The 14,636-nt window shown below is 32.5% G+C and overlaps 1 protein-coding gene across 1 annotated transcript in view; it reads left to right on the top strand.

Moving 5' to 3' along the window:
* LOC118201763 (papilin-like) overlaps positions 1-14,636 on the top strand; it is a 143,615-nt gene that overhangs the window by 60,689 nt on the left and 68,290 nt on the right. Inside the window, exons 8-10 of the mRNA XM_085814358.1 lie at positions 482-652; positions 4,930-5,118; positions 5,211-5,381. Coding sequence (XP_085670484.1) covers positions 482-652; positions 4,930-5,118; positions 5,211-5,381 — 531 coding nt within the window. The remainder of the gene's footprint in view (positions 1-481; positions 653-4,929; positions 5,119-5,210; positions 5,382-14,636) is intronic.

The following is a 14,636-nucleotide window of genomic DNA, read 5'->3' as shown; positions in this document are numbered from 1 at the left end:
ATTCTTTTTTCACAGCTTTAAATTTAGGTTCAACCCAAATAAAATTCGCAGCTATTTTCTAATTTGTTTTTAAGGTGCGCAAAGATAAATTTTTAAAGTTCTCGATAACTTTCTCATCAAATTTTACGAAATTTAATATTTAGGCATAATGTGAGTCGTAGAATCGAAATATGAAACAAAAATCGGTATATCATTTCAGAAAAAGTACGATTTTATGTCAAAATACCTATGTTAGAACAATAATACTTATAAATCTAATATACATACCCTAAGTCGCACTATCGAGATATGAAAAACGCAAGTTAAATTTCGTCAATCGCCTCAGTAGAACGAGAGATAGAGAAGTGGGTTTTTTGGGGGGGGGAGGAGGGCAGAGTGTACGTTTGACAATGCTTTTAAAAAGCACTGCCATTCCATTTACATTTTTGGAAATTTGGGCTACATAGTGGCTTTAGACGTGACTTTTTTTTTTTTTTTTAAGATGTTGAGAAGACTTGTACGGACAAGCCCGACACAGGCATGTGCAGAGGATATTTCCCAATGTTCTATTACGACGCCCAGACAGGAACTTGCAAAAAATTTATATATGGTGGTTGTCAAGGAAACGGAAACCGATACGCTACTATACAAGAATGCATGGAATACTGCGGAGGTAAGTTATTTTTAGTTTTAAAGAAAGAAATATTTGTCAAAAATCAATGCGTTTATAACACTGTGGTTTACATATGTAAACCCAACGTATTAATTTTATTTAAAATGTATTTTCTCGATTGGCAACAACAGTTTTTTCAGAACGATAATATTTTGAACTGTAAGTTTTTGAGCAGTAATGTTGACGGTAATGTTTCTGAATAAAGCAAGTATTTAACAATTAATGTTTTGACGGAATGTGTTTTTAATAAAGGAACTAATTAATTGCTAACATTTCAGAAGTGGGATAAACTAGAATTATTATCTAGATTTAACAACGTATTGCCTTAACGTACGCTAAGCCTAAACTGAATGTGGAAGCTCGCCAAGTAGAAAGGTACGTGAATTTATAAACTGTTTATGTTATGTCTAAGTATTAAACGGAAAGAACTTAAGTATAATTATTGTATTGTTATTTGAAAATTGAAGTATAAGATGGCTTATTTGGCAAGAAGCAAAAAATGTGATTTAAAAGAACTTGCTTTGGAACTTGGTAGATGTCCCTTCTGATATTAAAATTGTAGGCTTAAGAGATATGATTTTGAATAGTAAGAATTATAACGAAGACTTTACTAAACAAATGCTAGATAGAATTATAAATGATCGTTTAGACAGAGAAAAGTTAGAAATTTTAGAAAAAGAAAAAGATAAGCAAAGAGCATTTGAAATGGAAATTTTAGAAAAAGATAAGCAAAGAGCATTTGAAATGGAAGAAAAAGATAAGCAAAGAGCATTTGAAATGGAAGAAAAAGATAAGCAAAGAGCATTTGAACTTGAAAAATTGAAAATAGAAGCGGAAATCAGAAGTAGTAATGTAAATGATTCTGTTCCTTCTAATGTTAGTAGAAGTAATATTTGTGATATGAGTAAATTAATGCATAAGTATGATTTGAATGAAGGTGATATAAGTTTTTATCTAGTTTTATTTGAGAGACAGGCACGACGTATTGGGTTAGAAGAACAAAACTGGGTTTCTCAGCTGTTGGGTCTATTGCCTTATGAAATAACTCAATTAATTGCCCGTGAATCAGAAGAGAAAGCTAACGACTATAAGCACGTTAAGCAACTGCTACTGAGAAAATTTAAGTTAAGCCCTGAACAGTTTCGGCAAAAGTTCGTTGATCATATTAAAACTTTGCGTAATACGTGGAAGGACTTCACGTTTGAATTAGAAAATTATTTTGAAGAGTGGCTTGCTGGATTAAATGTAACAGATTTTGACTCTTTAAAACAACTTATTATTACTGATCAATTAAAGAAGAGGGTCCCCGCTGCTATCCGAGATCATTTCATTGATGATTGGTCTAAATTCATTAATCCTGAAGAGTTAGCTGAAAAACTAGATGAATATGAAAATATTCGGGCAGGGATAAAAGTACTTCAAGTAGAAAATAAAACTTTTAGGCATAATTCTAAGCCCAAATCTGGTTCTAAATTTTATGAAGGATCTTATAATCAGTATTCAAGACAAAGAAATGTTAACGATTCCATGCAGACAGATGGTAATTTCAAAGTAGGTTTTAAAAACAGTTTTGATAATAAATACAATCTGAGAGATAAGTTTTATAAAACAGACGAAAGGAAAAGGGAATATAATTCTGGCATCCGCAATGAAAAGGGTGAGCCGAAATGCTTCAATTGTAATGATTATGGACATATAGCGACGGATTGTCCTCAACCTAAAAAAGAAATTACGTATTTGCAGGAAATGTAATGAAAAGGGTCATACTTTGAAAAGGTGTACACCTAAGAATCCAGACTTGACAAATGTTAAAAATAATTTATCCGTGGACCAGAATTCAGGTGTTTCACCAGCTGTATATTCAAAGTATGCTCGCATCAATAATGGAGAAGAAATTACTGCAATCATAGATACGGGTTCTAGTTCGTGTTTATTAAAACAGTCTGCGGCTAAGAGACTGAATCTTATTATAAAACCTGATGTGGAGGAATTGTTTGGCTTTGGGAACCAGAATAAACCAGCCGCTAGAACATTGGGAAAAGTGACTGTTAACTTAGAGATTGATAATGTGGAAGGAAAGGACATTACAGTTCTATTTGTAGGAGAGAAACGCAACCATGCGACTTAGTAGTTGGTCGAACATGGATTGATTTACCGCATATTGCATACGCCCAGATAGGTAATACCTTGCACATACGCTATACTAATGATTGCCCATTTTCACAGTTGCAAAATGATAGCAACACTCCGCGAATTAAACTGAAGGCTTCCCAAGAAACTCAAATCAAAAGTAATACGGTTAATTTCGTGAAAGTTGAAACTGATGAAATAAATAACGGTTATGTTTTAATAAGTGGATCGGAAGATGACTTGGGCTCATTATTGGAAGTAATACAGGGAGAAACAGAGATACCAGTCACTAACTACAACGATGAAAAGGCAGCAACTCTGGACAATGGTGGAAAGAGCAAATCGAACAATTTTGGCTACGATTAAAACGAGTATGGAAAATCCGAATCAGAGAGACTGGGACAAAAAGATTAAGGAATGCGAAAGAAATCTAAACAATAGGATAAATAAGACTACAAATAAAACTCCTTTCGAAATGCTTCACGGTTATTCACCAAAATTTAACGACGGATTGATGAGGATGATTACAGATGAAGACGCAGATGAATGGGAGAATCCAGTAATCTTACAGAATGAAGCTAGAAAGAGAATTGAAGATATGCAGATGAAAATGAAAGCAAATTATGACAAGAAGAAAAGCAATTCTTTAACATTCGAACGAGGAGAAATAGTAGTTATGAGAAGAGTACCTAAATCAACTGGAGAATCAACCAAAACACAACAAAAGTATCGATGACCTTTAGTAGTTACAGAAGTTTTACCAAGTGATATCTATAGAGTGACTCAATTAGAAGAGGTGAAAGGACATTTCTTTAGTACGACAGCTCATGTGAGCCAATTAAAGTCATGGCAGTGTCAAGCTGAATCAGAAGAAGACGATGATGATGGTGATGACATTAGTGTTACTGAGGATAACGATAACAACACGCCGCATATGACTAAAACTAGGACACGGAAAAAGAATAGAAAACGACGGTGAATCTATATGACAGCTAAAGACTTTCGAACTATAAAAATTAATATTAGAGATTTAATTTTTTAAATATAAGTTCTTAATGTTCCGAGGTCGTAACTAAGTCAGGATGCCCGAATGTAAACGCAACGTATTAATTTTATTTAAAATGTATTTTCTCGATTGGCAACAACAGTTTTTTTCAGAACGATAATATTTTGAACTGTAAGTTTTTGAGCAGTAATGTTGACGGTAATGTTTCTGAATAAAGCAAGTATTTAGATCAATTTTTAGATCAATAGTATTTAACAATTAATGTTTTGACGGAATGTGTTTTTAATAAAGGAACTAATTAATTGCTAACACATAGCTGAAAATACCTCTACGGGAACACCATTTTTAGCTCGAGTTACGTCTAGGAGACTACCTCATTCCGAAAATCCGGAAGCATCATTTGTGTGACGTCCTATAGCCTTTGTAGTTTGGACACCACAACTTCTAGATCGACCACAGACGTTTGATACATCCTTCTTCGCAAAACCCCCACAAAAAAGAATTCTAAAGCGCTTAAGTCCGGCGATCACCACAAATGGAATCTTAAAGAGTCAAGTCGAAACGAAACGAAACTGTAAAGAGATCAAGTCCTCGGATTGACACAGAAGGAAATCTTAAGGAGTCGAATTGCAATGGAAAAATATGAATGGATTAAGTTCTCGGAATGCCACAGAAGGAAATCTTAAGGAGCCAAGTCGCAACGGAAAGAAATCTAAAAGAATCTAGTCTTTGGAATTCTGCAGAAGGAAGTGTAAGGAGTCAAGTCGCAACGGAAAGAAATCTAAAATGATCTAGTCTGATGAACTCCACGGAAGGAAATTTGAAGGAGTTAAATCGAAACGAAATGAAATCGAACGGAGCCAAGTCCGGTGAACGCCACAGGAAGAAATAACAGATAAGTAGCAACGAAAAGAAATCTAACCGAAGCTTATCCTCATCAATCCTCCTCCGAAGGAACGTTTTCCAGTTCTTCCTTCAACTATACATAAACACATTGATTTCGAATATATGCGCCGTCTGAAAGCTTTGAAGCTGTTCAACTATCCATTTAGCAAAGTATGCTACAGTTTATAAAGATACTTTTAACTTACAAATTAACCCATATATGGTATGAAGGAATCTTTTCATCTTTTTTCCACAGGAGTTTGCGCTGAAAACCAGGAATACAAGCAATGCGGAAAAGCTTGCCCCTTGACATGTGACAACTATGACAATCCACCGAAAATATGCCCTGCCATGTGTGTTTCAGGATGCCACTGTGTCAAAGGTTTCGTAAAAGCAACAGATGGACGTTGCGTTAAGCCCGAAGAGTGCCCAAGCAAAAGCAGAAGTATGTTTAACACTGCTTTTAAAATCACTATTATTCCATTCAAATTTTTGGAAATTTTATTTCATAGAAGTTTCTAATATTGCTTTTTTCAGATGTTGAAAAGACCTGCCTGGACAAGCCAGATACAGGAATGTGCAGAGGCTACTTCCCAATGTTCTACTACGACGTCCAAACAGGAACTTGCAAAGAATTTATCTACGGTGGTTGTCAAGGAAACGGAAACAGATACGCTACTGAAGAAGAATGTCTGGAACATTGCAGAGGTAAGTTATTTTAAGTATTAAGAAGCAAATATTGTTTCTAATGTTAAGATATTTTGATATTGTTACCTAAAATATTCAATAAGTTAATTATGTACATAATTTTCTACCTTGAACAATGGATATTAGAAATCCTAAGATTACTTAAGATTATTGCAGTATTTATGTACCAAGAAAAATCCTTTCTTGCAAAAAATTATCATGAGAATTCAAAAATAACTCGTGTTAAAAATCTAAAATAATTTTATATTGTAGCACTTAATTCCAACTTCAGTCTGAGACAAACTAAAATTATATTCAAACAGGTGACAAAGCATTTACGAATGCAAAAATGTTGTTTCAGAAGTCATATGATAAGATTTTTTAAATCGAGAATTTTTACGCCGTAGCTCTGTTATGCAGATAATAATTTTCTAGAGAGTTTCGAAGCCAAGACATTACCTCCTCTGCCCTGCACCACAGCTGTCGGTGGAGGAAGTTCGTTGAGTGGGGCAAAGCACACTAGGGTTATCTGCCTAAAGGGACTAATGGAGGACTATCTAAAGGAAACTAGCTTTATTCAAATTACACATGGGAAAATCCATGAAAATTTACTACGCAGCTAGTCCATTTGTGTGGGATCGAACCCGGCTAAAACTTTCAGTATTCATCAGTCTTAACCACTCGGCCACTGGTGGGCCCCACTGACGATGAAAATTCCCACATAGCACAAAAACATCCTTGGGATATCCCGAGGATGTTGCTCGCGGAATATGCGCACATCCTCAGGACATCCCGGAATATCCCGCGAACCTCCTAAACACCTCCTCCCGAGTGCTTAATGTCACATCCCGGGATATCCTCAGGACATCCTAACTAAGTCCCATTGACAGCGTGCGAGATGTTACTAGGATATGAACTCCTACTTACTACATCCTCAGGACATCCCGGGATATCCCACTAACCTCCTAAACACATCCCATTATATCCTAAAAACATCCTATCTATGTCCCATCGACAGCGTATGGGATGTTATTAGGATTTAAAGTCCTACTTACTACATCCTCAGGACATCCCGTAATAGTTTCCTCCTAAACTCATCCTCCCTAGTGCTTAATGTCACATCCCAGTGTATCCTTAGGACATCCTATCTAGGTCCCACCGACAGCGTATGGGATGTTATCAGGATTTGAAAAACTAGTTACAATATCCCTTTAACCTCTTAAATACATACTCTCAACTGCTTAATGTTACATCCCAGTATATCCCCAGAAATTTTTATATTCCAGTGAAAGTGTGTTAAGGTGTTGTGATAACCTGAAACTTGCTTATTTTCCACAGACAGTCTCAGGTCCTCCATCTGTGATTACTATGGAAAAATAAGAAATGTTAAGAATATTTATACAATTTATTTTCTAATTTGAATTTCAATTCATTTAATAATTTGTAAATATATCTAAAACTGAGCAAGAGACTTGAAATGAATTATTAATACAAAATATTATAAGAGAAAATTTTGCTTTAAAGTATTAAAAATCTTTCGATCATTTTTAACCATTCAATAGCCCAAAACTGAATTCTTCGATATATTCATAATTAAATTATTCTACAAACTCAGTTCTGACTTCAGTTAATTTGTATTCAAAATTCAATAATAAAATTAAGCATTTAATAACATTTAAGTAGTGGACCAGATGTGTGTAAATTTTGAAATTCTGAACTTAAGTCGGTTACGTTGATTGAATCATTATTCATGGCTACAATATGATTAAACAGTTCATGAGTTCGTCTCGCTATTTGCTGTAATGGAGCGGAAGATTTTCTAATCAATTTTTTTATAGAAGATATATAGCTTTCAAATTTAAATGCACTGTAATTATCTAACGGCCCAAACATTTTTACATCTTCGCAAATATGCAGTAGGCCATGAGCATTATGAGCAATATACTGTTTTTCATAATAAAGCCCAAAATTTACTACGAAGAGTTTTAATAGAGACTGTGCGTATTCATCAATTGCCGTCTGATTCTGTATTTTGCATAAGAGTCTAATCGAAATATGAAGTAGTAAAAAATGATCATGTACCTTTTTGTTAAATTAAAAAATATATATAATAAAAAAAATAGGTGGGCTAGTGTACAGTAAAAATTGACGGTACTCTGTAGCTTTCCAGTGTTTCAATTCTTTTAGAGTTGGTTCCTTGGTTTTCTTGCAAATTCAATTGGTACATAAGGCTTTAAAAACTGGTCATTTAAAAAAAAAAAAAAAAAAAAAAAATTAGATCAACATTTTTATGTGGTAATCGTGCTTGTAAGGTGCCTCCGCCTATCCTAATAGTAATCATTTTTTGTACTACTCCTAAGCACACAAGGAACATAAAGTCTAACGGAATATTTATTAGTCCTATATTTGGAATATTCCTTAAAATGGGATAATCGTTTTGGTAATCGTCATCAGTCAGTTCTTCTTGAGACATAAAAGTTCATATTTCGAATCACAGTTTGAAATGGAACTTAAAGAATATTTTCTAGGGCGAAAATTCGTCACAGTCCTTTTTCATAATTAAATACTACTTCATCTTCTGACGAATCCGATAATATACGTTGATTTATTCTGCTGTAAATCCGTCTTTTAGATATCTGAGATAATTTTTTTTTTAGTTCTGATCATTTTTGTAGAATAAAAGAAACATTTAGAAACTTACTTTTCACACTCTGTCAATGTAACGCTTGCAAGCGTCAGCAAGTCAGTTCGTAACTGAAAGAGAATTTGGAACGACGGCTATTAACGTTTAGCAGAATAGCTGAATTCTGGAAATCAGAAATTAAGTACGTGTACTTTCCACTTTGTGGGGTTCTTCAAGGATATCACTATTACGAAGCAATTAAAATCGTTGGGGGCGTTTTGCGACTTTGTTGTGAAGGGATGAAGGGATGTTTCCCTTGTAGAGGGATACAAAAGAAGGGAATGTCTGACACATAAATCTGCCACGTTAACAAAAGAGAAATCTTCTTGGGGCATCGGCTACAGAAAAAGTGCTCAGAGGTGTTATATTCTGAGCGAAGCTCGGTTTCTCGAAAGCAAAGAAAATTTGAGAAGCAGTTTTACGACCAATGATAATGATGATCAAAACTTTAAGATTTTTCAACTTCAATTGTTATTTACAGTATAAAATAAAGTAATAAAACTGCTGAGTTTAAAGAATGCGTTTAATTTAAAAATTAAATCATTTTAATTTAAAGTTTGAACATCTATTTAATCCGTTATCTAATTTTGAGTTTTCATAACAACATTTAACTTTGTGATATATACCTTGAAGAAACGTGTTTACTGCATTTTCTGGATGTTACAAATAAATTAATAAAGCAGCAATTATTGTTAAATTATGAGGAGTCATGTAGCATTGTCGGCATAACGTATAAGACTCCAAAGCGCTGGATATATTTTTTTCGCGCTTTGTTTAGCAAAGACCGAATATTTGTATGGTTAAAGAGGTAGCAAAGTGAGGTTTGAGGAGAGTAAGAACTTAATGTTAGTTCTTCCCATTCTCAAACCTTATTTTCCTATTACATAGAGGTAAAAAATAAGTTACTTCTTACCTCAGTCGCTTTGAACTAATTCTCATTATTAAAGAACTTACCAGAAAATGAACGAAGAAACTGCAATGAATTTTTTAGCCCAATAAAATTATTCTTCTGTTTATAAATTCAAATTAAAGCAAGTTAAACCTCGTACAGACTAGTTTTTAACTGCGTCTGTAAACTAAAATTTCGTTTGTTAAAAAAAAAAAAAAATATTGTTACTTATTACTGCACAGCACTAAACATCATTCATTACTAATATAATAGTGTAACAGATCAAAAAGTATTTTTTTTCTTTTGCAGTTTCAAAGTATAGTTATTTCTATGCTAAGAACTATCGATGAATTTAATAGAATACTTTTATAACTTGATATTTCTGATAAGCGCCTCAGAGACGGGTAAGTGATTATATTGACCGATTGCCGTACAGAAGGGCTCAAGTTCGAATGCCATATAAGGCATGGATGCACATCATGCCCATCTGTTCATAGGATAAATGTCTTCGTAAAAGATTTTCTGAGTTAACCTGTAACGTACATAATATTTGTGTACAAAGATATTAGAAAAGTATCTAAAATAATATTTACAAAATATATTATGTAGCAATTAGAATTTAATCGTAAACACACTTTCAATATGAAACTCAAAAACGGATGAAAACACGTGCCTATAACTTGTAAGAAAGTTCTCTGATCAATAGGCACTGTGAAACAACAACAAAAATTTGAAAATATTATTATTTAATATTTACAGCCAACATATACAAGACGAAATCCAGTGTAAGCATAACAATTAAATTTTCATATGCAGAATAGGTAATCCATAGAGTAAGATTTCGATTCTTATAACATGACTTGCGTGTGGTACAAGGTTACTTTAATATTTTCAGATATGAGCTTCCATAAAAAGTAAGTAATGAAGATATCTGAGAAACATCCTCAGGAGATCTTCATATTTCCCGGGACATTACGACTTGAACAGGACATCCTTAAGATGTTAATTTACGAAGTCCTCAGGATATCTGAAAATCAACATCCTGGGGAGATCTTCATATATCCCGGGACATTGAGACTTGAATAGGATATCCTCAGGATGTTGACTTAAGAAGTCCTCAGGATATCTGAGAATCAACATCCTAACTGCTTCCCGGGAGATTGCGACTTAAATAGGATATCCTGAGGATGTCTTGTGTTATGGGGGTTATCCTCTGTTATCTTCTTGAAGTTTAGTTCACAGAGTACACTCATTTCTTTCATGTATATGTTCAGATGGTTAAGTGAAAAGTTCTTTCCGAAAAGTTTTGCGTCAGTGGACAAACAAGGTTAGACTCTTTCCAAAGTTGACGTCACTTGCACAAGTGGGAGAAAGAAGCCACCAAGGGAGTAGTTACTTTTGAGCAGACTAGGAGTCAGTGATGTCACACATGAGAAAAACTTGTTGCTTAATAACCTTGGTTTCTACAACTTTATTGGAAGGCATTTGGGAACAACAGATTCAGAATTGAATTGAGGATTTTTTTTTTTTTTTTTTTTTTTTTGCCCAAATAAGCCCATTAATCCAACACTTACCAAATCAACCGAATTCACCTTCTTCGAAAGAGAAGTAGTCCACAAAATAGCATTTAGAAGACCACAATTTGATTTCTTATCATTAGCTAAGTGGTTGTTGGGAAAATGAAATTTGTATAGGAGCAACTAACTCATCCGAAGACTTGCCGTCCTTCACCAATAGGCAGATGAAGTAATCTTGCAACTACAAGGCAGCTCTAATTTGATCTCGCAGTAAACACTGATGTGAAAATATATGAAGTTACTTCAGAAAAGTGTTCTGTATGCAAAGCGATCAATATATATGTATTTATTCCTGTAGGAAGCAGCTAGGATCACGTCATTTACATTGCTCAAGTAGTTAATTTGGATCAATGATGAACCGGTGTCTATGTTACGGCGATGTATTAAACGCCGACATTTCATAAAAGACAGTTTTATCAAAATATGAAATATCAGAATTATTTGAATGCGTTGTATACTTTCCCTAGGCATTTTATGTAATAGCTGGGCATTCTGTAGAATTGCAAATGCTATTTAGGCAAAGTGTGAAAAGAAGGTCATCGTAGAGCTGTTATTAAAAAAAAAAACCTGCATGCTAAAGAAATGCAAATATTATTTAGAAAAAATAATAAAAGAATGCCATTAAAAATTTCTTATGCAAAATGAGTAAAAGAAAAGGAAAATTATACAAAACAAAGTTTAGGCCTTTCTTATTAAAGAACATAAAATAAAATATGAACCTACTTGTTGCATCAAGAAAAGAAATAATTTCGATAGCATCTAATTTTATTTCTTGTAAAAAGTAAAACAGAGTCATAAAAAGGCCTTTTTTAAAAAATATACTCATTAAAAGAGGAAATGTAAAAAATTTGCAGTTTTTATGTTAAAAGTAAGATATTAAAATTAATCTACTTGTTGCAACATGGTAGACTTGATTGACATTTTGAATTATACTTCATTACTTTTTCACACAAAAGCATTTAATACTTTGGCACTTGTTTTGCACTTGACGAATCCTTGGTCGTTTCTATTGGACTGAACAATTGCAACTGACTGTTCGAGGCATAAAGTGAATTGTGATTTCACATATACAGTTGTTTTATGTATTTTATACTTTTATCGTTCGGCTTTTATCATTTGACATTGTATAAAATTCCTAAGAAATGCGTGAAATATTAATTCTTTCACACTTTCCTAAAAGTACCTAGGAATTCTATACAAAGCCGGATTTCAAACTTTGACGGTAACATATACTTTTAAGACTGATTTCCAAAATATTTTTATCTGGAGAAAACTTAGAACATTCAACTTTCTACTAAATAAACATAAAGAACTCAATTTTGGTGTCCGTGCAATATTGCCAGAGCGTGCGATTTTTTGCCAATTTGTTACTTTTGACAAGCTTGTGCTACTAAAACTTAAAATATTGTCTATGAGATTTGGTGAATTTTTTGATATTTCATCAGTTCCATACTTAAAATATTTTTTTTCAAATATAATAAAATTCGTATATTGTATCTCTTGAAATTAATTTAAAGTAATAATTTATTTAAGCTTAAATAAAAGCTGCTAACTGGCAGTCCTGCAATGGTAGCCAAGAAGTGCATGTGCACTCAATACGGCTTTAGTAGCTGGTATTTTTTATATGTTTCACTGATTTTGTTTAACATTTTAGTGATTTTTTAGTATAAAGTGAATTATGACCAATGAAAGAATTCAGTGTACCTTTCAAAATGCTTACCTTAAAATATAAGTTTTTGAGAATTAGCTAGAAAGAATAGAAACAAATAACAAAAAGGCTTACTGCAAGTTACATAAATGAGAACTGGGGGGGGGGGCATATAAAACTGATTTAATGAAGCACAGTACTTCTTTAAAGTATAAACAAAATTCTATATTTGTAAACGACGGTTGTATTTAGAGTTCACTGTGCTTATTATATAATATATTTTTAAACGAAACATTTTTTAAAATAATTGATAAACACAATTTAAGTTCTAACAGTCACTTTTATTTATTTATTTAGTATATACGTCATTTAATTTTCTCTTTCCCATGCTAAAAATTTCAGCTTAGATGAGCTATACAATATTTTTTTTAAAAAAGAGGAATAAAAAGAAAAAAGTATACTATATATCTAATAAAACAATGACATACAAGATTTCAAAAATGAATACAAAAACGATTGTAAAAGTTTATTCAATGTGCCTCATTTTCGTGTACAGCGCGATGTAAAACTTCTTTAAACTCATGGATCACAGATTGTATTTAATGTATTTAATTATTCATAGATGAACCAATCCATGAAAATATTAGCAACAAAAAAGAAAATATTGCGAAGCAAGTGTAAAACAAGCTATTATTCACTGATATTAACATTGGCTCGGTTTTATTGCTCGGTAAGTTTTGTTTTTATATCAGAAGAGTGAATTTCAAATATATGGTTCTCGTGCCATAAACCGATCACTTTAGAACTATATATCCCCACGGTATATTAAGATAATATTGTTAACAGCTAAACAATTGAAAAGATTTAAAGCAAGAGCATGTTTCTAAATAATAACACACACACACACACACACACACACACACAAAAAAAAAAAAAAAAAAAAAAAAAAAAAAGATCTGAAAGTTTTCAGATTTTATATTACGCCCAAAAGGCGCTTTTTCTCATTTACTTACGCATACACGTTTCGAGAGCATTTGGGCTAAAAATACTTAAAAGCAGCCTATCTTTAGAATTTCCGATAGACAGTCTCGCGTGCTGGAGATAAAAATGTTTTTTCCAGTACATAGTTGCATTGCTCGCTTTGAATTGTTAATCAAAAATTCGTTACAGTTCTACAAAATATGAAATACACAATAAATCAAATTTGAAATTTAAAATTCGGCCTTCCATATGTCCATATTCGGGTGGAGGACTAGGTTATTCAAAATTTGATGGCTCTAGATACCGTTGTTTTTCCACAATGCAAGAAACGTGCTTACGTTTTTCTTAGAAGTAGATTTTTTTCCCTTGGGCATTTATTACTAAATAATGAAGGAAAAAAATTATGGCATTCATTATCTTTTCTTTATCTTCATACTAAGTCGGATAATTCTATTACTCAATCTAAGATAACTATAACAACAGCTTTTTTAAAGTTACGCCAAAAAAATATTTTAGCGTAGTTTTCGAATATATATGTCAATCTTTTTATTTGATATAATAGGAGATAATTTTAAAATAATTGTCTAATTTATACTCATATTTATGCATATACATTACATTTAAATAAATAACAGATCGTTGTTTTAAGTTTGATAAAACAACCTTTTTCACAGCATGTAAAAAGAATTATTTAATCTTTTAAAAGAGGGGCAAAGGAGGAATCTCTTTTATGCGAAATTAGTTTGACGTTATATACGATTATAAATTAGATAAAATCCTGAGCTAGCCTTGTTTTTTTTTTTTTTTTTTTTTTTTTTTTTACGAATTATTAATGCATTCTTGTTTATTTTTCAGGGCATTCAGCAATATTTACAACGTCGTTTGTGAATCTATTTTAAATTCATTCGTATTTGATTTATTATTCCTATCATCATTTTCGTAATCGGCCTGAAAATGAATTTTCTTCAAGCTTAATTCGTACAGCTTTTCAAAAGCCTTTTGCATTATTTTTCTTTTCTTGACACAGTATTGGATTTTAACAGTTACTTTTTCGGCAATCCAAGCAAGCGATTTTTTATGTCATCTTCATAATCCCTGCGCAGAAAATCTTCGCTGCAAATTCTTGCGTTCTTCACATTAGCAGAATCCTATCTTTGAAACATGTATAATCCCCCCCCTCAAAAAAAAAGTAAATTGTTCTTTGAAAAAATATTAAATAAAATATCATTATCTTTCTCATTATGGCATTTGCTACAACGTAAGAAAACATATTACATAAATGATACTTTACAACAGTGCTCATTGCACACTGTCCAATGCACAATCTGAAAGTAGCTGACGGGCAACGATTACAAAAAAAAAAAAAAAAAAAAAAAAAAAAAGAGGTGGGATTTATTTTTTAACAAAACAAAATTTGTTATTTAAATTAAAAACTTTTTACTAGATATTTGTCAAAACATAAGAATAAAAATAACAAAAATAAAAATATGAAATTTAT

This window comes from Stegodyphus dumicola, chromosome 4 (genome assembly GCF_044657685.1).
Source record: "Stegodyphus dumicola isolate Sdum_Otavi_A_Nest chromosome 4, ASM4465768v1".
Taxonomy (NCBI): Eukaryota; Metazoa; Arthropoda; class Arachnida; order Araneae; family Eresidae; genus Stegodyphus; species Stegodyphus dumicola.
This window is presented reverse-complemented; position numbering and strand designations above follow the sequence as displayed.